At 41.3% G+C, this 27744-nt stretch overlaps 1 protein-coding gene across 1 annotated transcript in view; it reads right to left on the bottom strand.

Moving 5' to 3' along the window:
* Window positions 1–851: 851 nt before the first annotated feature.
* znf1035 (zinc finger protein 1035) overlaps window positions 852–27744 on the bottom strand; it is a 32708-nt gene continuing 5815 nt past the window's right edge. Inside the window, exons 2-4 of the mRNA XM_006795952.3 lie at window positions 17559–17612; window positions 11447–11504; window positions 852–11362 (exon numbers count right to left, since the gene is read on the bottom strand). Of these exons, the coding sequence (XP_006796015.2) occupies window positions 1817–11326 (9510 nt within the window). The 5' untranslated portion in view covers window positions 11327–11362; window positions 11447–11504; window positions 17559–17612 and the 3' untranslated portion in view covers window positions 852–1816. The remainder of the gene's footprint in view (window positions 11363–11446; window positions 11505–17558; window positions 17613–27744) is intronic.

Here is a 27744-nt window from a genome sequence, read left to right as displayed (position 1 = left end):
ATCTCATTTCTGCTGCTCACAGCCGAAGGGTAACAGTCATGTGAATCCACTTGTATCTTTGCACTATCCGCCACACACTGTTTTCTTAAACTTAAAAACAGCTGTTTTCTAATATACACTTCAACTGTAAATATCTCGGTATTCCTTATTTCTGTATATTTTGCTATTACTTTTGGTGGCTTTAACCAGCACTTGAGTGCAAAGTTCATCTCACTTCATGAAAATACGTGTGCTGGAATGACAAAATTGCCTCAATCCTAACTAATTTGACTTTTTTAACTAGTTAAGGCTAGGTATCCAACACTGAACCCCAAGTTTCACAGCAGTAATATCACCAGTGTCTGTCTAATCTTCTGTAAAAAGAAAAATTTTATACAGGGTAATCTTCTACCCTCTCTAAACGGATTGAAATATATAGCACTTTTTTTTGGCTTTTATCCAGCACTCAAAGCACTTTTTTACTAGTGCAAGCACCATCCATAGAGACATAATTTACTCTTGTACACACACATGCAAACTCACATTAGGGGATATTTGGGGTGTATCTTACCTAAAGACACTTCAACATATGTGCAGAAGCTGGAGGATTAACCTCAGGCCTCCTCCAAATCCTGATCCACCATAAACAAGAACAATTTCAGAGTCCATATGCGAGAACTAAGGAACTACTGAGTAATGTAACCGTGATGTGATGTGATTGAAGAATAAAAGGTATTACTACTTCTACTACAACCAAAAAAATCAGTTAGCAAATTACTTTAATAAAGTTTAACTATTTAAGTCTTCTAAAGCTGACTTCAGCATGGTTGAACATGTATTTGACACCAGAAAAAGGCAAGTCCATTTTATTTTATCTGAAAAAACAGATCCCCCACATGTATTTCTTTGTCGACTGTGTGAAAACAGTCATCATCTTGAGTTCTCAAATTGATAATGGTCTTCATCAAAAAGAAAAAAAAGTAAGAACATGTACGAATTTTGGAAAAACGTTATCATTTTAATTTTGGCTGGTGAATTCCTCCAATCAGCTGTTCCTGTTAAATTAATAATTTTCCTGACAAGCTAAAAAATTTCACAGCTTCTATTCTGTTAGTTTTTCCCCAGAGCAAACAAATACACAAAGACACAGATAGCTTTCCTCACTGACTTTACTAAATGCATGAACTCAAATTTCTCAAAAGTAACATCAGTTTGTGGAAAGAAAATTCAATCAGAATATCTTTATCAAAAAGCACCCTTTGACAATCAAAGGAAAAGAAACTAAATTACAAATTATATATATAGATATATATACTTTTTACATGAACGGTCATACCATACAAAATATCAATGGATTAAAATGACCAGTGTAAAGTCTACTTTACATACCGACAAAAAAAAAAACTGTTTAAAACTATTTCAAAATATATGTCGAACAAACAAACAAAAATATATGATCAGAAATCTAAGTCTTAATCCAAGACATTATTCTGTCATGCCTTTTCTGTTTAAACAGAATATTAAACTTCTTTTGACAATTTTACAAATACTGTCAAGAAACTATGTTGCTTATTTATTGTATACAAATCCCAACATCAGAACTAAAAGTATATACAAAGGGAATAAAAACCCAGGAGAAGATCCATCACAGAAAATCTTAGTCTCATATCTCTCCAAGTGCTTTCCAAGTACGCACAAGAGGAAACAAATAAGGAGTAATTCTAATTATCAATTACAAGTGGAGGTTTACTGTTAGATGTAAGGCATGAAGAGGGTTTGAAGACACCTTAACTTCCCTTGAATACCTGTAACTAAAGTATGTGGTATTTAGGAACCATTACTCAGTGGACCCCGCATGAGTTTGTTGATGTTCCTCCAACAGGTGAGGAAAAGCAAAGGCTTTGTCACATTCTGTGCATTCATACACAACCTCACCAACATGACTTTCTTGGTGCTGTTTAAGAAGAGACCACTGGCTAAATGACTTGTAGCACATGTCACATCGGTACTCTCCAACGTCTTTTTCAGCGTGCTTTCTCATATGCAGAGACAGCTCTTGGGCTGTAGTGAATTTGCTTTCGCACTGGGAACATTTGAACTTATTCTCGGCCGCCTGAGTTTCGTTTTGGGCTTTCTGACGATGCCTGCGCTCGTGCTCTTTCAGGTATCGCTTCCTGGCAAATGTTTTTCCACAAAGCTCACATGTGAATGGCTTCTCATTTGGATGTTCTTTATTTTGATGCTCCAAAAGGACATTTTTAGAGGTGAACCGCATTGAGCAGACAAGGCAGTTGTACAGGTCGTCTCCTGTAACATCGACCTCTTCCTCCTCCTCGTCCTCTTCTGCTGCTTGAAAATATGATGGGCTGGATTTTTTAGAGGATGGATTTGAGCATTCCGTTTTTGTTGCCTGCGGTTGCCCGGAACACTTATGCTGGCGGAAACCAGCTTCTCCCAAAAAGCCCTGCTTACACTCTGTGCATTCATATTCAGCAGCTGAGGTCAGCTTATACTGCTCGTGTTCCTTAAGCTTGCTTCCAGAGGCAAATTTAATTTTTTCAATTGTACCATCAGGATGCGTTGGGAAATGATGAAACAGATCCATGGCACATGGAAAACACTGGCTGCAAACTGGACAATTAAAAACATGTGATGGTTCACCATCTTCATCATCAAGTTCTTGTTTAATTTCTGCTACAGTGCCAATATGGCTCTTAAGATGGGTCAAGAAGAGCTGAGAGGAAGCAAAGCTACTGTTGCATTGATTACAAGAATATTTACGATTGGACTCTAACTGTTGATGGGTATTCCTGTGCTTTTTCAGGTGAGATGCATGAAGAAAATGTTTATTGCATTCGGTGCAAGAGTATGGTCGCTCTTTAGCTTCCATGCAGCCATGCTCTGAGAGCTCCTCTGGATCTCTGAAGCGCTCGCTACAAACACCACAGCGGTATTTAAGCTCTGAGGTGAATACAAATGAGCTTTCAGAGCGTGAGGCAGGTTGATCACATTCTCCCCTTGACACTGAAGGTGAAGGATGGTCACTTGATGTGGAATGGGTTTTCCAGTGTTCAGCTCTGCTACTCTTGGACAGAAACACACGATTGCAAATATCACATGGAAAATTCTCTTCACGGTGTGTCGACATGTGCTCTGCTAGCTGCAAAGGTCCATTGAAAAATAGGTGACACTTGGAACAACGATGTGAGCGACTTTTACCATGACTGTGCTTGTGGTTACGCAGAGCAAAGAGAGACATGAACCCTCTGCCACATGTTTGACACTGAAATTCAGACTTGTGCATTCGATGATGCTGCTGCAGCTGAGATGCCTGGAAAAAGCATTTACCGCATTGTTCACATTCATGCGGCTTTTCACCCAGGTGACAGAGCTGGTGATCCTCAAGGCTTTCTGACGTTGGGAAGGTCTTTCCGCACACGTGGCACGGGAAGTATGGTGCGGAGTCTGAGTCACTGTCTTCGCTGCCGATATTTTCATCCTCCTCGCTGTCACCAGCTGTGCTCACTTGGCTGCTTGAGTGCTGTTCGCTGCTGCTCTTTTCCCTCACAGCAGCCTTGATATCCTTATACTGTTTTGGATGCCAGTTTCTGTAGTGTCTTGCTAGTGATTTTTTTACTGCATACGATTTGCTGCAGAATCGACAACTAAATACATCATCTTCATGATCCTCCCTGTAATGGCTGCATAAAGATGGTCTTGTCCAAAACCGCTGATTACACAGTTTGCAAGTATATGGCCTGCTTAGATCGTGACATGTTCTGTGGGCTTCAAGATCAGACCTGGTATAGAACAGCTTGGAGCAGTCGAAGCAAGGGAATTTCTGATCACCTGTGTGCATCCTCATGTGTTTTTCCAGATTTCCTTGACTAGTGCACACCCGCCCACACTTAGGACATGTATTGCGCTTTTTCTCTTGTTCTTGTCTTCCATGGTCTTCAAGGTGACTGATGAGCACTAAGCCATCTGTGAAGCTCATTTCACATTCTGAACACTGATACTGCACAGCTTTCTTCTCTTTACTTGAGCTGCTTTGCACGTCATTTCCTTCTGAATTTTTTGTTGATTCGTCCATTAAATCATCGTTGCAGAAAAGCCCAGTGCTAGTCATTGTAGAGCCGCCTCTGAACGCAAGAGCAGAGTGATTAAGAGCAAAATCAAAATTTGCTTTTAAAGGTGTCTCCAACTGCTGGTTTGGAATACGTCCATTTCTACACTTCCTGTAGTGATTTCGGAGGAGACTTTTGTTCCAGAAGCCCTTATTGCAGGACTTGCAGTTAAAAGGATGGCCCACTGCATGTGTACGGAGATGACCGGTTAGTCCAGCTTTGTTTGCAAAGAACATATTACATAGTTGGCAAAAAAACTGCTTGGAGGGCTCCATATTAATAGCGGTATTAAGGCTTTGTGTTAAATTGTCACTAAGTCTTTCATCACAACTCTCATCCACAGGCTCTTCTTTGATGCCTGACAGAAGCTGCTGTAGGGGGGCAGTTGACACTGGTTGAGTCATTGTTTCCAGCTTGTGCGTGCTCAAAAAATGCTCTTGGAGCTGTGAAAAAAGCAGAAATCGGGAGCTGCAGTATGCACAAGAAAAGCCTTTTGGTGGGTCATGAGTGGCTGACTGCTGGCTTTGGAAAACTGGTGATGAGCTTGTTGTTAAACCACAACCTTTCTTGTGATTTTCAAGCTTGCTTGCAGGGAAAAAGCCACCACATAGGTCACAGAGAACTGTACTCGTCTGGTGTTTCTTGGGGCACTTTGGAAAATGACGCTGGACATAATCCTTCCTTATAAATCTCTCACCACAATAATCACATGAATATGGCTTCTCTCCTGTGTGCAGGCGGGTGTGAACACCTAACTGCCAACTGTTTCCAAAAACACGGGGGCAATAGCTACAAACATACTTGTACTTCTTGTTAAAGCAAGGCTGGATCCTCTTCAGCATTTGGCTTCTGATCCCATCAAGAGATCCTGGCATGTTTTCTGCTGGAGGACTGGTTCCCTGCAGTAAAGCAGCCGCTGTTTCCCTCAAGACCTTTCTGCACCTTCTCATCTTTTTGTGCTTTTTCAGAGATTTTTCATGAGCGAATGAGGAGCCACAGCGTGTGCACTTGAATAACTTTGTGGCATGGAACATGGTGAAATGTCGGGAAAGTTTAGACTGAGTTGTGTAGCTTCTAGAACAGACCTTACACTCAAACATCTCCTGCTTTTTTGCACTCTCAATGCCAAACTTATTTTGCCAACCTTTGCCAACATCTTCTAAACTGATTTTGGGAATACGGACCTCCAACCTTGTTTTTTTACCTTTGCAGCGAGTCTGATGTACTTTCAGATGATCGTACCTTGAAAAGCAGCTATCACAGGCCTTACAGCGATATGGTTTTACTTCATTGTGTGTCAGAATGTGACGTCTCAGGTACCTTGGTTTCATGAAAGTCTTGGTGCAGAATTTGCACTTGTACTCCGTTTCACCATGTGCATTGGGCTTTGGTTCTGCCTCTATGGGAGAAGGAATGTTGGGAGGTTTCGTTGCAGCAGTGCTTTTGAGTTTTACTAGCGCATCTTTGTTAACACCGTCACAGAAAGCTTCATGCTGCAAACATAATGTCTTTGATCTGTATCTCTGACCACAGTGCATACATGCATATGGTTGCACACCAGTATGTGAGACCAGATGTCTCAAGAATAATGACCTGAACCTGAACCTCCGGGTACAGTAGGGGCATTTAAACTGAAGCAGAGTGGTTGCATTGGGCTGTGTAGACATTTTAGGAGTATCCTGGTTTGTTGGTAGACTGCTTTTATTACAGTTGGTGTCATGAGATAAGCCAGTGCTCAGCTCTGTTGTCTCTTCACAGTTCCTCTGATGTTGTTTCATTTTATTAGGTCCATAGTACTGCCCACATCTTGAGCATGGATGCACAGAATTTATCTTGTGGGCATGCTGATGATTTTTCCAACGGTCTTTCTTAGAAAATTTCCGTGGACAATAGGGACACGGATATAGTGTTTTTGTCTTTGTTTCAGACTCGAGAGTTCGGGTTTCAGGAGGGGAACACTTCTGACTGTGAATTTTAAGGCATATGTTACGGTAAAACTGTTTTCCACAATTGCCGCAAGAGAAGGGTTTGTCCCCAGTGTGTTTGATCATATGGCGCAATAAATAGCGGCGATTGCTGAAATTTCCTTTGCAAAATGGACACTGGTTTGAAGAAGACCCTGATATATGGGTGAGACAATGTTTTCTTAGAACTTGGGCATCATCAAATACTTCTTTACATAAGGAACACTGCATCTGCTTTGGTTCATCCTCTTCTTCCACAGATTCCAAGGTTTGCTGATGATTTGATTCTGTTCCCTCTTCAAGTCTAAGTGCCCTGTTTTCTCTATTTTTGTGGGTTTTTAGATGTCTGAGGAGATGTGCGGGATGCTGAAACTGCATAATACAGTCTGGACATTGAAGCGTTCCCCTCCTTAGATGTGAACTTCTGTGCTGGATCAGTTCTCCAATAGTCGGTAGAATCTTTTTGCAGACAGTGCACTGTATCCTCCTCTGGTGAATAATTTTGTGAGCAATCAGATGGGACCGCTTCTTGAATCCCTTTCCACATTCCAGACAGCGGTATGGTCTCTCACCACGGTGATTGCGTTCATGCTTCTTCAGTGACTGTGAAGAGCTGAAATATTTACCACAGAAGCGACAACTGAGATTGCTCTTTGCTTCAGCTGAGTTCAAGTTTTCCTTTCCATCTTCATTTTGTGTACCATTTAAAGTTTCAGGATTACTCTTGGTGGAGAAAATGGAATTCCGGTACCTGATAATTTTCCCAGTGAGTTTAAACAACTCGTGTTTCTTCATATGTCTGTACTTTCCAGAAGCGTAACAAAAAACTGCAGGACAGAGGTTACATTTGTATCGTGGCACAGACCTGGAGGTTGTCAAAGCTGATGGTGGTTGTTTTTTCTTCTCCTTTTCCCTTGTTTGCATTTTCTGCTCTTTTTCAACCGTTTGTGTTTTTTGCTCTCTTTCCACTGTTTCTTTCTCAACCTTTGTCCTTTCTTTTGCTTTCTCTTTTGCTAGTTGATTAAGAAATTCTCTGAGGCAGCTTGTTTTAATATGCCTATATCGATTGGATGTCATAGTGAACATAGTGTGGCACAAAGGACATCGATATTTACCAGCAACTTTTTCCTTGCCACCATATATCGCATCACGAACACAGTCACGCAAATGTCGCGCTCGATTGTAAGAGTACTTAAAAAGCCGTGGGCATAGAGGACATTTATATTTTCCTATTATGTCATTCTCCACTTCTTGAGTTTTCTCCTGCTTTTCATCACTCTCACTGACTGCTGTGGTACTCTGGTTTAACGACACTACTGTACCCTTTCCATGGTGTACTTTATAGAGATGCTTTTTAACCTTTTCTGCAGTAGGGAAGGTTTTACCACATAATCCACACAGATTTGTCTTGGAGATGTCGAAAAGCTTAACAAAACATTTTGGCATATCTATGTTACTTTGCACCCCATCCTTTTGTTTTGGTCTGTCAGTTTGTCTGACAGCCACATCAGGATTTTTAGTTGGGAGGTTGGACTGCTTGCATCTACCAGGTATACGCTTGTGTCTTTGCAGGCTCCCGCCTTGTGCAAAATAGGAGCCACAGTCATTACACCTAAATGGTGTTTTCCCAGTGTGAGTCCGCATGTGCTTGATATAATGCATTACTTTTGAAAATGTCAGTCTGCACCTATTGCACCTATGGTTGCCTTGGCGATTTCCCTTTTTCTGTGGGCTAGGATCTGAAGGACGCCGAGACCCGTCTCTAACGTCACCACACAAATGTTTTCCAGCTTGTTCATTTTTCACCAAATAGAGACTGCAACTTTTGCAAAAGTCAAAATTGTTCACTGAATGGCAACAATGGTAGTGTTCAATTGATTGATCTGTGCTATAAGTTGTGTGTTTGCAATCTGCACAGTAATACGAGTCACTTGTTCCATTTTCTGACTCCAAACTCTTGAATATTACAACAGGTTGCAGCATTTTCCTCATTTCAGCTGCGGATTTTAGTTGCGGAGCTTGTCCTCCTGAATGGTCCATGTTCTTCCCATCAGTTTCAGTAAGAAATGCTTCTTTATACTGTGATTCATTAGTGTCACATGAGGAGTCATCTCTGGACAGAGGTTCACCATACAGCATGTCTGGCTGTTCCTCTGTAGAGATGTCCATGTCTTCAAATGAGTCTCTAGCATTTTCAGACCAATCCTCCCCAAGACCCAGAGGTTCTTGGCCCACTGGACTTTCACGTAGTGATTGCTGCTGATCAAGAGAACAGGTTGTCTTTGCGTTCACTTCTGAACTTGCCCAGTCTGAAAAATTTGTGTTGGAGCTTGAGGGTTTTGATTGCAAACAGGATTCTAAACTATTAGGACTTTGCTTGTTGCAGTCACTTGTCACCACATGGCTATTAGATTCATCATCTGTGGAAGAGGTTGCTCTTGCCTTATCAGCGGGACTTATACATTCATTTTCTACACAGCCATGTGTGTCTGTGTTGGAGCTTTCTTTCAGTGGGGAAGAGTCTGGATTAGCAGCAACACTTTGCTTGTTCTCGTCACTAGTGTCAATGGAAATACCGTCACCGGTTACAGTGGTGTTGCCACAATTTTGATCTGGAGAAGAGGTTTTGATTTCCATTTTTTTAGAGGGACATGTGTCTGTGCTTAAACAGGATTGTGAAATACTAGGAACACTTTGCTTGTTATTGTCAGTATTATTAACAGAAAGACTGTCACTAGTGATGTTGGGACAATTACAATCTACATCTGGAGGGGAAGTTGGACTTTCCTTGCTTCCTTCTAGAGAAGGATGTGTGTCTGTGTTTAAGTACTCTAACTGAAGGGAGGATTCTGGATTAGCAGCAACGCTTCCCTTGTTCTTGTCAACAGCATCAACAAAGGGACTTTTACAGGTTGCACTAGGGCTGCTACAGTCTTGATCTAGAGGGGAGGTAGGGTTTTTCTTCTCAGATTGACTTTTGAATTCCATTTCTACAGAGGTTTGCACATCTGTGTTTAAGCTCTTTTGTTTAAAGGGAGATTCTGAATGGCTGAGATTCTTGTTGCTAGTATCAACAGTGACACTGGATCCACTACAGTCTTGATCTGGAGAGGAGACCGAGGTTGTTTCTAGCGAAGTTTTAAATGTCCTTTCTTGACAAGAATGTGTATCTGTGTTTAAGCTCTCTGGCTCCAAACAGGATTCTGAATGATGATCAACACCTTGCCTGTCCTTGTCAGTGATGTCAATAGAAAGACTGTCTCTGGTGATATTGAGATCGCGATGATCTTGATCTGGAAGAGAGGTTGGGTTTTTCTTTTCCGATTGACTTGTGTCTTCCATTTCTAGAGAGGGATGTGTATCCGTACCAGGCTTCTGCAGTTGCAAGGAGGAATCTGGATGAGTGGCAACACTCTCTTTGTTCAAGTCATTAGTATTTGTAGAAAGACCTTCATTACTGGCAAAGAGATGACTGCAATTTGAATCTGAAGAAAAAGTCATATTTGTCTTCTCTGCTGCACTTGCCAGTTCTGTGTCTACATGGGCATTTGCACCTTGACTCAAGCTGTTCAACTTTAAACAGGATCCTACATGAACGCCTGCACCTTGCTTGTTCTCATCTCTAGTGTCCATACATAAATAGTCTTTAGTGTCAGTTCGGCCACTACATTCTGGATCAGGAGAAATCTCAACATTTGACTTTTCTCCTGCAATTGCTTGTACTTCATCTACATTGAGATGTATGTTGCTGCTGCAGCTTTTAAGCATCAAACCTGGTTCTGAAAGCCCTGAAATACTGACATCACTCAAAAGATCTTCACTGCGCTCATCAAGGCTTCTAAAAACTTCACCAGCCACACTTTCATCAGACTTTTGTGTAGATAATAAGTTAGATTTAACATCATGACTGGTCCTTGTGCATTTCCACAGTTGCTGTGTAGAAGCATTAGAACTGGATGCCTTGGAGGATTTAATGGCATCTGTCTGAATTTCTTTCTTCTGGCAGTCAGAATCCTTATTTTCAAGTTGACCTCTGTTGGATTTGGGAATTTGGGATTTATGTTCATCTGAAATCTTGTTTTCAAGTAAATCTGATTCTCTCGTTTCCCCTTCAAAGACCTCACCATTGTTTTGCACATCTTGATCCATATTTCCATTTTGACAATCTACTGAGGTTGGATGATTAGGTCCTGCCTTTTCTTGGTTCAACAGTTCTTTCGTGTCCTTTTGAGCGCCATTTTCATTTATGGGAACTTGATCATATTTTAACGTACTTATGATATTTGGAGAAGCTGAATTAATTTGCTTTTCCTCACTGTCATCTGGATACTCATCTATTCCATGAGCAAAGTTTTCATGACCACTTATCAAGAGGTCTGAATGAGTTTGTGCAAGATCTCCCTCCACATCTTTCCTTTGTTTTTCATCTTGGAAACCACCGTATTCACTTATTTCAAGCTCAGTTTTGCTCTTGGTAGTTGTCTTCGTGTAGGAGGTAGTAGAGGACCGATGATGTCCTGTGTATGATGTAACTGTTTTTTCTAAATTTTCCAAACTGTCCTCTGGAGACTGAACTATGTTTTGTCGTGCCTTCAAATTTGACGATAAAAGTACATCAGTCTCTGACATATCTGAACACAAACTCTCAGTCGCAAAAGTCATATTATCCGTATGAGTAAAAAACCATGATGATGAGCCTTGTTTTTCGGAACCATCAGTTTTAGGATTTGAATAGGACTTACTTGCCATGAATTTACAAGGTGGTCTTGTTTCACCAGCATCTGCATCAGAGCAGCTACTGACATCTGAGTAGTTCTCAAGAAATGATGTACTTGGCATTTCATAATCTTCCTTAAGTCCTTGAAAGTCTGTTCCAAAAGATGATGGAAAAGAGTCAGATGTTTGCAATCCGTCTGCAGCAAAATCCGGGATATTACCATTTTCACATCGTTGCAAGTAATCCTTTCCCATTTGTTCTCCATCAGCTTGCCACTGTGTTTCACCACAGTACCTTTGATAAACATAATCTGACCTGGAATTCACAACACTAGGATCTGAGCAATAGTTTGTGTTAAAGTCCGAGTTAAAGACAGGGGCTTCATGTGAAGCACCAGCGCTGGCAAAGCCATGATGTCCAGTGAAGTCCTCAATATGATGGGGAAGGCACCCATCTGACTCAGATGTCCTTCTCAAAGTCCCTGGATCTGATGGTAGAGGTGGGGGATTATGGAAATATGAATCCCACCCATGCGCCATCCTCAATATGGAGTAGTAACTAAGGCTTACTGTAGCCTGAAAACACAGATAAACAAAGAATGAATAACAAATTAAAACCAAAACCATCCACAGAAAAATTCAAAAATATATATATCTCACCTTATTTTAAACATCTACGGACTGTCCAGAGAAATGTGAATTACATCTGATTGGAAACCTGTGTAAAAATTAAAATGAATATTTTTATTGCTCTGAACATTTTACAAGCTACAGAAAACATCAGAAAAAACACATCACACCTCTTTCACTCTGCTGTTGTTAGTGTAAATTAAACTTTTAATGATCAAATTGGTATTGCCACCACTCTACAGTCAAAAATTATATGAAAAAATATTTTATAATCGTTTTCTCTGCAACTACAATCTCTTATTTTGGAAGTATTCACATCTGCTATGGCACTCCAAATAATATCTGAGAAAGGCCTGTGTCTACAACTTGATGAGTCTGCATTTACAAGGCTAATGAAACTGACACCATGGAAGCCACCAAGTTGAGAACCTCTTCAGTAGGCTTTCTGGCCATACGTAATATCTAAGTAAGTAGATTCTTGGTCAGGGGGGTGCCCAAATCCCAGTATTGCAATGGAGCTTCAGGTGTCATATTAGATGACCAAATAGGCAGCACTTACAACAGAGGTGGCCAACTCCAGGCCTTGAGGGCCGGTGTCCTGCAGGTTTTAGATACCACCCTGGGAGAACTTCAGGACATGTTGAGAAGGTAATTTAGCCATTTGAATCAGCTGTGTTGGATCATCTAAAACCTGCAGGACACCGGCCCTCGAGGCCTGGAGTTGCCCACCCCTGCCTTACAGCCTTTTATGGTAGAGCAGCTAGATCTGAGCAACTATGAGACCCATACAGCATTTTAAAGAAAAAAGTCTTTGGTTTAATAAGAAACAAAACTCCACTCTTTGCACAGAACTCCAAACAATATGTTTGGCACAGTAGCAGGCACAGATCATCGACCTGCTAATTTAATTCCAGCTTCGCCGTAGCTGCTGGAGAAGTGGGCGGCTGCCCGAGCTGTCATTGCCCTGTTGCTGCACCTGTGGCTGGGGGTGCCGACGGTCCAGGCCGATTCCCTCTCCCAGTCACGTCGGGTGGGCTTAGGTTTGGCCGGGTGGCTCCCTGGCCTTAGTCGGCCAATCGGGGTATGTGGCATGGCCTGCGGTGCCAATGACTTGCTGAGCAGTAGCCAAAACTGAAGAATTGGGATGCAAACCAGGAACAGAGAACATCTGCCTTCAAATTATAACTGATGCTTTACTGCAAGCAAAAGGTCCAACTTTTACAGTTTCTGTTTCAGGTTTGTGTTCCACTGTCCACAATTTCACCACTTCTCACAGTTTTATATACTTCTTTCTATTCAATTTCACAAAAGTCTCCTCCAATTCATCTTGTCTGGTTCTGGGGAACAGCTGGTTTATTCTCCTGCCTTCTATCTCTCTGATGGACCACATTCTTCATTGCACCTTTCTGCAGCCCCGATAGTTAGCTAACCTCCTTTCGTGCTACCTTGATTTTGGCCTCTAGTCTCCTAGGGTACTGCTCGTGTGGTTTTCCAACTTGTAGCCAAGCATCTCACTGATCACTGCTGCCGTAGTGTTAGCTGGTTAGTCTCGGTAATGATACCGTACTTCGGTACCATAGGTACTGTCCATAGTGCTGCATTCACATCATCTAGTAGATCTTCTGAGGGTAATTCACATAATCTTTCAGTCCAGCTTTGTCCACCCACTGGTAGGACTTCTGGATGTCAACCACGTCCTCTATCTACTGGTAGCACATACCGTGCAGGGGCCTATCCTTCCACGAAGGTTCCTCCTCTTAGTCTTCTTTCTTGGGTTTCTGCTCCCTGAGGTATTCACTGAGCATGCGGTGGGTTGGGGGCATCTTCCTGATGTATTCGTGGGTGTTTGTCGTCTAACACTGGACTGTGGTACTGACACTCACCAGTCCCCGGCCTCCTTCCTTCCGCTTAGCATACAGCCTCAGGGTGCTGGACTTGGTGTGAAACCCTCCATGCATGGTAAGGAGCTTCCTCAGCTTGATGTCAGTGGCTTCTATTTCCTCCTTTGGCCATCTTGTTATTCCAGCAATGTACCTGATCACAGGCAGGGTGTAGGCGTTAGCCCGGATCTGTTCTTACCATTCAGCTTACTCCCCAGGACTTGTCTGATCCTCTGCAGGTATTTTGTGGTTGCAGCTTTGCTAGCGGCCTCTTCGTGGTTTCATTTGCCTGTGGGATCCCCAGGTACTGACCTCAATAAATTATGACCACCTTGTAAAATAAATCACAGAAGCACTAAATTGATGGTCAAATCTGCCTATATCTATGATAGGTCTAATGGATATCCTAAAAAATGACAAAGTTTTTTATATTATTCCCAAACACCTCCACTGCCAACTCTATTCTCTGACAGTTTAAACAAACTATTTAACCAATTTATTTGAAGTAATAGGAGGGCAAGGCTCTGTCTAAAGCTACTTTACTTGACCTATGAAATAGAAGGACTCCAACTCCCCAGTCTCAAATGTTATTACATGACTGCCCAACTAACATCAGCTTCCACCGTTAACAAAAATAGAGGTGGTATGCGTTGGGAATATAAAAGGGAAAGGGTTTCTCTCTATGCATTATAACTCATTGACGCTTTCGTCTAAAGACTCAGCAGCGGATAAGTTAAATGCATGGAGAAGGGATATCCAAGAAAACAAATGTTTTTAAACAAGCCTGGTTCCAGGCTTGTTTAAAAACACAAAAACAAACAATAAAAACATGCTTTAAACTTAAATTTGCAATTTAAAGCGCTCAGTGAGACGTACAGTATATAACACCCGTCAGGCTCTATCATATGTCCAATTATATTCCAGACATTTGTACCAAACGTTTAGTTGAAGAAGGAACTCTTTTTGACGAAGGCGGTCGCACTTTTCTCCTCTCCTCTCCTCCCTTATCCTCCCTGCTTAGCCTCATGTCCTTGTCTAGTCTCGTGTTTTTTGTATTACTTTTCCCTGGAACACTCTTTCACAGTCTGTTATTAAAACCTAAAAGAGGAATTATGGATTTGATCAACTGGTCCCTTAATGCAATTGACACCCTTTTCTTAACGAGCAGTCTGGGCTCGGGTGAGCCTGAGTGCTGAAGATATCGACCTATTCGGAACCATGATAACAGGGTTCTTGCTGATCAGAGCTGGCTTGGCCCTGACTTATCAAAGAATTAAGAAAGCGGAACCAGCTGTTCAAACCCCCACAAGGCTGCCCGCTGGGATTGAAACGATGGGACGACGCGTGAGTTTCTCAAAATGGGCTCATTGAGTGCAGCACGGATAAGATCTTGGAGAAGCTCACGGCTCTCCAACGGGAGATTGAGAGACCAGTGTCAGACTGTTAGAACAGCTTTGAAATTCATATGAGTTGTTCGCACTAAAGTAAAAACCACCATCACTTCATGCGGTTACCCTTTCGGCGCCAGCTGCGGTCTCAAGGCTGGAGCTGAACAAAAACACCCTGATAACGACTGTGTTTAGACTGGACTGTTCTTCCCATTCTATGCAAGGCCACCTGGGTTGGCTGGAAGACTGTTTACTTAGCCTGGCAGGGCGAAGGACACTGTCTCACCTGAACTCTGGACACATACACACACACGCACACAGACATTTATACACATGCAGATGTACACTCATCCCCCCTCCCCCTTCTATATGCCTTTGACGCTTATTCCCTTCCGATGCTGACGGTGGATCAAAGACCAGCGCATAGGCTGCAAGCCTGGATGTACTGTCTACATTGGCTGTCTCTCACCCTTTACCCACCCCTGTTGCTTGTCATGTGTTTCTTTGGTGTATTAAGAGTTTTTTCAGAGGTGGTTTTTTTTTCTGTTCTCAAACTTATCTCCCTATTGGTGCTCAGTCTGGGGGGAGTTATTTTTTCTCCTTATCTTTCCTCATGTGGTGCATTTTCCATTGTTATACCTCTCTGACCTGTCTTCCTCATGTGATGTTTTTGTGTAATGTATGTATGGCCGGAGGGTAAGATGACGCCGCCATTGCGTGCAATTAACAAAGCAGCCTTAACATGAAATTTCCCACTCGTGGGACTAATAAAGGTATATCTTATCTCTTCACCATTGTCTATGGCAGGGGTCTGCAACCTTTAAGACCCAAAGAGCCATTTGGACCCAGTTTCCACGCAAAAGAAAATACTGGGAGCCGCAAATACTTTTTGAAATCTAAAATGAAGATAACACTGTATATATTGTTTTTTACCTTTATGCTTTGTGTGAACAACTAAAGTGTGTTGCTTATGAAATCCATGAAGTGCTACAGAGAAAAATTACATTTTATTTATGTAATTAACACATTTTGAACTCTTAAAGAAATATAACAAAAGGAAAGACACCCAGCTGAACTAAAATGATCCAAGTAGCAAACAAAAACTGTTGTGAGTCGCCACCCTTATATCTCCTTTGGGCTTTTGGAGCCTTGACCTGACTTTAAAAAAATAATAATAGGAAAAAAAGCACTATGCTGCTAAAAAATAAAAAATAGATATTTGCAAAATTCTGCCTAAATATGTATTTTACCAGGTTAATGTGTGTGGCGGGGCGTGGTCTGCGGGGCCGCTGCAGGGGAGGTGGACGCACCGGAGGCACCCGCAATCACGCCTCACCACCTTAACGTCTGTGCTATCTGCGCTGTTGTTGGTATGTGTCGGGCTGTGAGCTGAAAAGCTACAGCCGGCTGTGTGCGTACAGCAACCATGTGTGAAAAGTGGTCAATAAAGCTGCTCCTGAACCTCTGTGCACAACGTCTGCAAATCGGGGCTGTACGAAGTCACTTTCATCTTTACGCAGGACTGTAAGCTGTCATCTGTGAGGCGTGAGCGGTGTTTGTTTTTAACATAGTTCACGGTGGAGAACAGCTGCTGACATAATGTGGATCTGAAGATCCATAACTGGCCTACCTGGGGTTGAAAGACTCTATAAATGCACGGCGTTTCAGCTGGTACACCGGCTTCTGCGAGTGTGACGCTTATTTTGAGCGATGAAAAAATAATAAAATATAATCTTATTTTTATATTTCAATGTCACAATAATCTTCCAATTTAGAAGTACAAGATAAAAAAAAACTAACATAAATAAAATACACTTCAGCTAAATACTTCAAATTTATTTTCCCAAACCACGCGGAGCCGCACTATAAGGACTAAAGAGCCGCAGGTTGCCGACCCCTGGTCTATGGGAATGTTCTAAAGTTCATGAATTGTAGAAAGATGTTGCCAAGTGTTTGTCTGAAATGTTTAATGTAAAAATCCCCTTAATAGTTAAACTCTGGGTACTTGGAATAAACCCAACAGAATTCAAACAACCAAAAAAGCTGACTAAATTACTGGACTAGGGACTACTTCAGCCCATGTTGGAGGAGTATGGATGCGCACTCCATGGGACTCTAGAAGAAGGAAACTGCAGAATCTGTAGGCCTGGAAAGACGAACATACATTGCCAAGGGCAAACGACGGGACTTTGTGAATATCCATTTTTTAAATAATAGTTTGACTACTATTGTTCCAGATAAACACATCCAGACCCTTTTCAGTGCTACTGCTATTTGTAGATTGCTCTATGGAAATCTTGTTCTGTCCCTATCCCTGTGTGAATGGTGGACAACTTCCCAGCGCACATCCCACTGAATGTTGAAAAAAAACTATGACTGGCTGTACTCCTCAACTCATGTGCTGCTTATTAGCTTGGAATATGATGAGTCTTCAATTGTAAACTGGTGGGTCACAGCCAGTACCCATCTATTGTCATCTGTCTTGATGATACATCCAAAACTCAGGTCAGTTTAAAACAGAAGTTCTTTTCTTTTGTGAAAATGTTGGATCTTTGTTAATAACTGGCAAGTGGCCAGAATGGACCTTCAACTGAGCAAACAATAGGGGATCTGTGCTGGAAGAGATCCAGAGGTGCACACGATTATCTTGTAAGCAAATACTTAAAATTCATAAAAAATTACATACGGTTTTTGATTTTTTTTATTGGGCTAGTTTGTGGAACGTATTCCACTTAAGCTAATTTAGGTTACCTGATGTACTTCGGTTTTGTTTACCTACCTATAAACCAGTCATGAACTCAAGACATAGATGTGCCATTTTAAAACAAAAAGAAAGAACACACTCAAAAGCTTAACACTAAAATTCTTCTTTACCTGGTGGTAAAATGTCTGCTGCCATCCAAATTTTCAAGATGTTTTTTCAGTTTTCTGTAAAACAAAAATAAATAAAATATGTTAACATCATTATTATTATCATCATCATTACTTTGAGTACTAACCGTTTCATCCCAAGGTCATACTGTGTAATGCTCTGTAAAAATGCAAAAACAAACCCCAGGAGCTCCATCTCAGACTCTACAGACCTCAGTATGTTAAATACTAAAGTTGGCAGCACAATTAAAAGACAGCGCAAATATGGCTTCCTTGGAAGGGTTGCCAGGTAAATCCTCTTCTCTCTAAAAACATGACAGCATGGTTTAGGTTTGCATCTGAATAAACTACCATTTCTGGAACAATGTCTTTTGGACAGACCAAACTGGAGCGTTTCACCAAGTATGATGTTGTACATTATAGTGAAATACAGGTGCTGGTCATATAATTAGAATATCATCAAAAAGTTGATTTATTTCACCCATTCCAGTCAAAAAGTTGTATAATGTATACATTGATTCCACACAGACTGATATATTTCAAGTATTTATTTCTTATAATTTTGATGATTAGAACTGACAACTAATAAAAAAAATCCAAATTCAGTATCTCAAAAAAATTAGAATATTACTTAAGACCAATACAAAGAAAGAATTTTTAGAAACTGAAATGTATGAACATGAAAAGTATGAGCATGTACAGCACTCTTAGTTGGGGGCTCCTTTTGCCTGAATTAGTGCAGCAATGCGATGCGGCATGGACTCGATCAGCACTGCTCGGGTGTTATGACAGCTCAGGTTGCTCTGATAGTGGCCTTCAACTCTTCTGCATTGTTGGGTCTGGCATTTCGCATCTTGCGCTTCACAATATCCATAGATTTTTAATGGGGTTAAGGTCAGGCGATTTTGCTGGCCAATTAACAACAGGGATACCATGGTCTTTAAACCAGGTACTGGTAGCTTTGGCACTGTGTGCAAATTAGATCATGCAACAGAAGAATGATCCCAAACACAGTAGCAAATCTACAACAAAACGTTTGAAAAAGAAAACAATCCATGTGTTGCATTGGCCTAGTTAAAGTCCAGACCTTGACCAGACCTTAAGACAGCAGTGAACAAAAAAATGCCTGCAAACCTCAGTGAACTGAAGAAACAAAGAAGAACAGACCAAAATTCCTTCACAACAATTTAAGAGACTGATGAAGTGGTATAGAAAACTTGAGTGTACTTAGTTTTTCCCCCCACACATTGTTTCTACATTTTTAGTTTAGTTTTTGTTGGATAAGTAGCTGGGATCTAGCCATTGCTCTCAGCGTGAGTACTTCCCTCTCACTCAGTCACAGCAGTGACTGCCAGGGTTCAGTGCTCCTCACTGGGGACATGGCTGCTTTCTGTCTTATCTTATGAGTGTGGCAGTTGACAAATTATGCTGTGGTTATAAGAATCAGGATCTTTAAAAAGCAACGGCTTTATTTAAACACAAAAATCTGCACCCTTACCTGCTCATGTTCATTCAAAGACGATATACAAAACATCAACAGAGCCACTAAGACGACCTCCATTCTTTAAGCCTTCAACTGAGCTTTTTGGATTTTGTAATAAAACGTTATGAAACCAGATGTGATCAGTGTAGGGTGAAACTGACTGAAAAAAATCAAGAAACACTGTAAAATGGTAAATATGGCCTGCATTTGTATAGCGCTTTACTTAGTCCGCAAGGACCCCAAAGCGCTTTACACTATATTCAGTCATTCACCCATTCATACACACATTCACACACTGGTGATGGCAAGCTACATTGTAGCCACAACTGCCCTGGGGTGCACTGACAGAGGCGAGGCTGCCGGACACTGGTGCCACTGGGCCCTCTGACCACCACCAGTAGGCAAACATGGGGTTAGTATCTTGCCCAAGGATATTTGGCATGCAGCTAGGAGGTAGCCTGGGATCGAACCACCAACCTTCTGAATAGTGGCTGACCTGCTCTGCCCACCCCACAATGCAAAGACTTTTCAATTACAATGTAGGCCCATCCCAATGAACCGCTTACTTTTTCATAGTTTTCACTCAAATCGGAACTGTATTTTTCAGTATAAGAACATCATATTTAGTAAGATGTGACACTAACCATTGAAACCATCACCTTATCAGGACAGTATTCACTGATCAAAATCAGATGAGCAGCTTTAGACCCATGCCATGCTTCTGTTTTGTTTTTTAAATATAGGAATTATGGTTCAATACCCTCCCAACCCCCTCAAAAGCTGAAATAATAACAGAATTAGATTTATTTACATCACTGTATCTTCTATCTACTTTGCAAGGCCAAAGCACTGTAAGCTTTAACAGAGCAGCATGTTCTTGCAAACCAAGCCAGCTGTGACAGTCCATGCAAGTCAATGCTTGTCAAGCTGGCAATAGTGCTGGTTTGTGCAGTTCCAGTTTACCCAACAGCTACAAGGATTTTACCCTTTACTTCTACTTAAGGAAGCAGTATTTTAATGTCAAGTCAATAATACATATTATTTCACCTGTTAATTTTTGTGCTTTTCCTTAGAAGCAATTTTTAAAAGGGGTGTTTTATTTTACTAGTTTATACTATTGGCTTATTATTCTGGAAGAGCTATGTGTCAGAAAGATCATGGTAAAACCTTGAGGCCTCGGAGATGTGAGTCATGGGCAGCAAAAGAATCTTTTCAAGTGGCACAGATCTGGATTGCAAAATGAAACTCCAAAAATATTGTATTGGTAAAGATACATTGTTTCCATGTCCAGGAGACCACGTTCAGTTGGCCTTCATGAAGTTTGCTGCTTTGCTTCATTGCTTCAAGCTACCGCAACCACACACAATTTTAACATGTGTGTAACACAAGCCAAAAATAAATGTAGGTTCCCATTAACGAAACACCTGAAGAAAAAAGGATCATGCTACCCTTCTTACTCATTTCAAACATAAATCACTTGGCTTTGTAAAGATCATCTTTTGTGCTGATCATAATTTAGCACTTCTTTTCCAGTCTACCACTGCTAAGGTATAGTGCTTACTGGGTCAGTTTAAAACTCCAAAACCAATACACCTTCTTGTCTGCTGTACAAGATGCGGTTGGCATTTAAAGGGTTAACAAGTAGCAACCATTTTGTGTCCAAGACTTGCTACAAAATGGCACCCTCTTTCCTTCTGCTTGTCTATTACACAAACACCTTTTGCTTGTGAAGGCACACAGGGAGCAGTTCCAAAGGGGACAAAGGAAAAAGAAATTCTGGTATAGGAGCAGACAAAATCGTTAAAAGGCTGAAAAGAAGCCCATGGATCAGTCTGACACTGAGATGAGCTTGCTTTACTCAACTGCACATAAAATCCCAGACATCCAACTGTTTCAATCTGTACTCTTAATGTCAGATTTTGCTCCATGCTACTCCAAAGGTCCTCTGCTAAACTGTAAACTGATCCCACCGGACTCTGTAGAAATGCCACACTCACACTGCAGCTCTTGCCTGTCAGTACACTTGTATCTCCAAGGTCATAGGCTTAAATCCTGAGATTCATTGTAAAACGCTTCCTTGGATAACAGCTAAATGACTTCTCTGCTGGCTGCACTAGTCTCTGTAAGGTCAAATGTTTGATACCGGTGTATGTCTGAAAATAAGTGGTCCGTAGGAATTGTCTGTAATATCCAAAAAAACCTCTCTTTCCATACTTTACCTCTAAAAAGGAGACATTCAGACTGTTTTAGTGTTCGTTTGTGGTGCTGTGGAAGTGGGAAGTACCACGGGACCTTGGGAGGAAAGTCTTAGCCCTATTTGCTATCTAATTGCTACACATCTGACCAAATGCTGTGTAAAATTGGTATTGTTGTTGTGAGGCTCAGCACTTAATTAGATTTTAGCTTCAAATATGATTTTGATTCTCAGTAATAAGGAAACAAGAACACTGGGGTAAAGCAATCACTGTTTTACATTCATCAAGCACACCTCCTTTACAGCTATGTACTTTCAGGCCTCTATAAAAGTCCAAACAGACTCACTACGTGTTTCAACTTTAGTCAACAAGTTCTGTCTAGAAAAAATAAAAATCAATATGTTGTTCAGTGACCTTTTGAAAGGCTGTTTAATGCTTGCTTGCTGCTGCTCTAATCTGTCAGGAATCTATCACCTGTGCCAGACTAAGGTGTCATCTTACTTAAACTAAAGCCCCTTTTGCCCCATTAGTACCTACTCTGATTGTTCAACAACTACAACAAAGGTGGACGCTGAGGCAAGAATACACCTGCTGCTCACCCCCCCAATCTTTACCAGTCGTCATCCCAAGTCTTTCTTTACAACTCTAGATTCTATAATCTCCTCTTATATTTGGAAGGGTAAACGACCTCGAGTAGCTAAGGTGCAACTACAGAAACCTAAGATTGAAGGGGATCTGGCACTCCCCAACTTCCGCTTTTATTCCGCTATTGGGCTGCCAATATTTGGTCCCTGACCTACTGGTTAAAGACTGGGGAGGGGGTGGGTCCCACCAGCTGGCTGGCAATGGAATTAGACTCAACTCAGGGTATTTCTCTTGCTTCCTTTCTGGGTTCTTCTCTTCAATTATCCATTGACAACTTTACATCTAATCCGATAATTCGGCACTCCCTCAGGGTGTGGGCGCAGTTCAGGAAACATTTCAATCTTAATAATTTTTCACTTCAAAGCCCCATCCTTTCAAACCAACTATTCCCCCCCCCCCCCCAACTTTAGACAACTTGTTCCAGGTCTGGTTTAGAGCAGGTATTATTTAGGGAACATCTCTTTATACAAAATAAACTAACATCATTTAATCAGCTGTCAGAAAAATCCAGTCTTCCCAAAACTCGCTTTTTTAGATATTTACAACTCAGACATTTTTTTGCAATCCCACCTCTCCAACTTTCCAGAAGCTCCAGCTGCTAACTTACTGGATGAGCTCCTTAATTTGCCACTAACAGGCAAAGGTGTAATGTCTCGCATCTATAATAAACTGTGCGGCGTAACTCCAGCTCCCGTTGTAGGCCTCAAGTCCACATGAGAGAAGGAGCTGGGTCATTCTCTGTTACAATTCAAAGTAGTCCACAGGGCCCACTTATCTAAATCCAAATTAGCCAAGCTTTATACCAGTTGAGAGCCTCGCTAGGGCTGTGCAATATGACCAAAATCTCATATACCAATATAAGACATCTATCGTCCTGATAACAATATAAATCACAAAAATTTAACATTTTCTGTCAATTTTGTGAATCTCGGGCAGCTCGACTTGCGTGAAGTGTTTCCAGCTGGGCGTTGTGTAACTGGAGTCGAGTGTTTTAACCGATGCATGAGACATAAGTTGTAATGGCTGCATTTTCTTTGTGAGTATTTATTACACGGCGTGCTGCGGGGAAAAGCCTCTAACATTCGAGTCTACGGTTTATTTTTTTGCTTCTTATCCATAAATACTCTGCATACTCTTTTACGTGATTCCATTTATTTTTGAAAAGTCTCAACAGGATCTTGAGCTTTATTGTGAAAGGTTTATGTGGAAGATAAACAAGTGACACGCAATGGTGTTACCGTCATTGTTGCTAATGACAATGTTTAAAAGCAGGCGCTTGTCCGTCCGTAGTGCGGTTATATTAAATATAAGAGAAAGAGAGAACTTTAAGAAATTAATATAGCCACTACAGTGACCATCAAAACGATGAAAAAATATTGCCGTAAACAGTTTATTTTGCGACACCATAAAACAAACGATAGCGTAAAATGAAACGATAGATGTTTTTATATCGTCATCCGATATATATCGTTATATCGAACAGCCCTAACCCTCGCTGTAACAGATGCCGGTCTGATAATGCTAATCTAACCCACATGTTTTGGACCTGCCCTGCCCTGGAAAATTTTTGGGAGGAGATTTTCTGCACTTTGAACAAGGCTTGAAACTAGCTCTCAACCCCCTAACTTGCTCTCTTTGGTACAACAGGAGAGGATGATAAGTATATTTCCAGAGCAACGCGTAGGGTGCTGTCTTTTGGTTCCCTCCTGGCTAGGCGTGCCATTTTGATGAGGTGGAAGACTGCTGCCCCGCCCTCCCATGTTCAGTGGCTTGCTGATCTCTTCCCTCTTCTTTTTTTTGTAAACTGTATCCACAATTACTCAGTAAAAATATTTTGAATTTTAAAAAAAAAAAAATGGGTGGTTTTGATTTTAGTAAATGGGAGACTCTCATAACGCCACTGACCAGGCAATCGGTGGCATGTAGTCTGACGACGTCACTCGGATCACTTGGGACCCTGGCTGAGAAGGTACTAAAAAGAATACCTGGTACCAGGTACTATGACCTAATGGAAAACCCTGAAAACCGTGATGAATCATGCTGAGTTGTTCCAAATAGGTACTAATGAAAAAGGGCTTAATAGACCTATTCTACTACTACCACCTACCCGGGTCGGCTCAGTACGGTTAGTCACGGTTTTCCCTTAGATGGTAGTACATGGTTCCAGAATCCATTTTTAGAACCTACTTGGTTGGGGTTCCAAGCATTCCGAGTCCGGAATTGTGACATCAACAAACTGCACAAAAAAACAACACTGCAATCGCAGAGTGTGACAAAAAGTTATACCCCGAAGCAGCAGGTATACCACGCCTCAACGTCCTACTTTGTTGCGGCGTTCGTGTTGCATTCAAATGATGTCCCAGGACTTTTGACCATGTTGCTACCAATGCCCCCACGCACATTAGGTGGTACTCCACTGTATTGGAAAAAGAGTCAAGCCGAGTCAAACTGCGTCAAGTTGTGTCGAGCCAATCCAAGTAGGTACGAATTGAAAAGGGCTATTACTTTCGCCACACTGGTTGCTGAATGTGCTAGTTGAGAGTTCACCACAGTCCTTCCTGTCACCATTAAAGCTTGAGGCTAGACTAAATCTCCTCACAAAACCCCTGTCTGAATCAGCTGCAGAAGTTTCTTAAAAGTTTTTTTCCCCAGAAACACATCATTTCAAGCTGTTGCTGCATCATAACAGCTGAGAATCTCTTAGCTGCTCTAATGATATCTAGGCAGCAAAGATTGAATTGCTTGCTTACAAATTCTCCACAACTGGAAGGGCATATGGCGTAAAAGATTTTCCAGAAAACAATCTTTTTAGAATTGGAACATCTCCCTCTGGATAATCTGTGAAGCTCTGAAGTTCCTCAGCGATATCATTAAAATGGCGGTAAACAAACAAACAACGCAATTGTCTTCAATTCTGCTTTCCCAGCCTCAGCACCGGTACGATGTTACAAAACCTGAGAGATGAATAAATGGCCAAAAACAACAACAAAGCACGCCTTGCGTCAGTACCGTGACATCACTTGCCATGGGTATAATGAGCCCCTTTGAATCTCCATTGATCTCCCTGTGGCTACTCCCTAGCAGTTTTCTAAGTCACTTACTACCTAGACCTCATTTTGATCCCATCTGCAAGAACAAACATCTTGTGGTAGTGCCTGCACCCTGGCAGGGGTCATTTGTTACCCTTGCTTACTCAAGCGAGGCCACAGATAAAGTGAGCAATTTCTTAACTGGGTGACAGTTCTAGCCTTCAATAAAATGTATGATTCACCCCAATGACCCCCACAATTTAAGCTAACTTAATTTTCTTTACACCACTTTAGCATCTGACTACAATAAGAAAGTGCAAGGAGAAAGTACTATGCAAGCTTTACAGGAGCAGCATATTCCGGTAAACCGAGCCCCTATAGACCATGCAAGACAGTGTTTACCAAGCTGGCAACTGTGGTGGTCTAATAATCCTAGTATGTAATCCCATCACCTTTAAAAAAATTAAAAAATAAAATTATATCCCAAGATTCATTAGTTGCTTTATGTGTTTTTTGTCAAAAACAAGCAAAATGCCTGCAACAGAATCAACATTCATGCGTGTTGCCCTGAGACCTTTAGTGGAAGAAATTCGTGTTTGTTTCCACTGTTTCATAGATTACTGCCTTTTTCTTTTTGAGAAGCTATATGCTCAGTGCCATTTGTCATTTTTGTCAAAGACTGCATAACAACTACCACTCTTCTTCACCAAAGTGGAAAATGTGCAGTGGAAGAGCGTTACATATTCTATCACAGACCAACTAATGTTGTTGTATCAGCCTTGGAGAAGACACATGTTCAGTGCCAATGACATTACTTTTAGTCATCCTTCATAAGGATACCATTGTTTCTACCGCACTGTCTAAACCGTCCCCAACCCCCGGGCCACGGACCGGTCGTTTGGTACCGGGCCGCGAGAGATGAGGCTCGGGTGTGAAATTAATGGTTTCAGGTTTTTAGCGTTATTTTTTAAATCGTTTTTATCGTTAACTCAGTTTCCCTGGGTATTTTCGCACGTGTTATGAATAAATCTTGTTTTTTTTTGTACCGGTACTGGTTTTATTTTTTTGTATTTATCCGCGACACCTTAAAGGCCGGTCCATGGCACAAAAAAAGTTGTCTTAGTCTGATTGAGGTAAAACAAATATCAGCAAAAGAACAACGGATGGTTAGCATTATCAACAAATGAATCCTACTTGCTACTAATCCCACAGATGAGCCACTGTGAAGATTTCTTTCTGTAGCAATAATTAGAAATAGTTGTGAACAACCAGTAAAGTTGGCTCTGTAAAGATCATCTTTTGTGCTGATCATAATTTAGCCCTTCTTTTCCAGTATACCATTGCTGAGGTATTGTGCTTACTAAGTCAGTGCAAATGCTGCAAAGCCAATACACCTTCTTGTCTGCTATGCAAGATGTGATAGGCATTTAATGGGTTAACAAGAAGCAACCATTTTGTGTGCAAGACTTGCAACAAAATGGCACCCTCTTCTCTTCTCCTGGCCTATTACACAAACTCCCTTAGGCTGCAAGGGCACACAAGAACGAGTGCCCATGGGGACAAAAACAAGCAACAACAACAACAAAAAAAAACTACTACAGAGCAGATAAAATGTTCAAATGGCTGAACAGGAGCTCCTGCATCAGTCTGACACTTTGTGACTAGACAGACTGAGCTGCTTTACTACATGACTGAGTAAAGTAGACCTGCCATCGAGGGGAGCAGCAATGAAACACTCCACTGAAAAGGAACTGGTTAGATAAATGTTTCTCAAGTGAGATTCAATCCATGTATTCTTGTTAGAAAAACGCTAAAGCTTGACACCTGACCATTTTATTCCCCAATTTCAGGATTTTCACTATAAACAGTTTACCCTCCTGCAGACTTTCTGGGAAGTCTTTAATAATGTCTCTGATTGTGGAAAAAGCACTAAACTGATCTTGTCTGAAAACATCACACTCACTGCAGCTCTTGCCTGTCAGTGTACTTGTGGCTCCAAGGTCATGGGCCTTAGTCCCAAAACTGGATGTAAAATGCCAATTTGGACAAAGAAACCCCACCCCTCATTTCAGTTTCTTTATCCAAGAGGGTTTTAGTGGAGCTGTGGCAGTTAATACACACGAGAAGTACAGGAAGTACCAAGGGAACTGAGGAGGGAGCTTTCAAGCATGATTTTGACTTGCAGTGAATCTTAAACTTCCTGTTTTTGAAAAGTTTGTTTTTGCATTTTAACAAATCCAGTCCTCTCCTCTAGCACCATGCACTTTCACTCCTCTCTAATAACTTACTCCAAATTCACTTCAGCTTGAGCCAAAAAAAACAGTATGCCTTTAGTCAACAAGACCTGTCTTAAAGTTAACTCTGGTACAGGAGCAGAAGGAAACAAAATAGAAAGCAAAGCAACTGGAAAACATTTTGCAGTAAGTCTCAGCTTTTGCATAATCTTTGATTTTCTGAGAACCCTATAATGACATATCATTGTAATGATGGTAAAGCCTAAGACTCGTACATATTTCAACCCAACATGGCAGCTATTTGTCCCAATGTTATGACAGTTGGTGCACAAAGTGCAGGGAAGAATATAAAAGCCTTTGGCATTCAACTGGAAAACTTTCTCTGTCATGCTATTGCTTGTTGATGACATCGTCTTTGACTGCCCAAGAGACAACTTTCATCGTGCAAAGCCACACTTAAGCCCTTTTCCATTAGTACCTACTCGGATCAACTCAGCATAGTACCTGCTACTTTTTTTAGTACTTGATTGGCCGGGATTCCAAGCGATCCAAATAGGTACTAAAATATGATGTTGTCAGACTGCATGCCACCGATTGGCTGGC

The sequence above is a fragment of the Neolamprologus brichardi genome, chromosome 11 (assembly GCF_056152115.1).
Source record: "Neolamprologus brichardi isolate AB-2024 chromosome 11, ASM5615211v1, whole genome shotgun sequence".
Taxonomy (NCBI): Eukaryota; Metazoa; Chordata; class Actinopteri; order Cichliformes; family Cichlidae; genus Neolamprologus; species Neolamprologus brichardi.
This window is presented reverse-complemented; position numbering and strand designations above follow the sequence as displayed.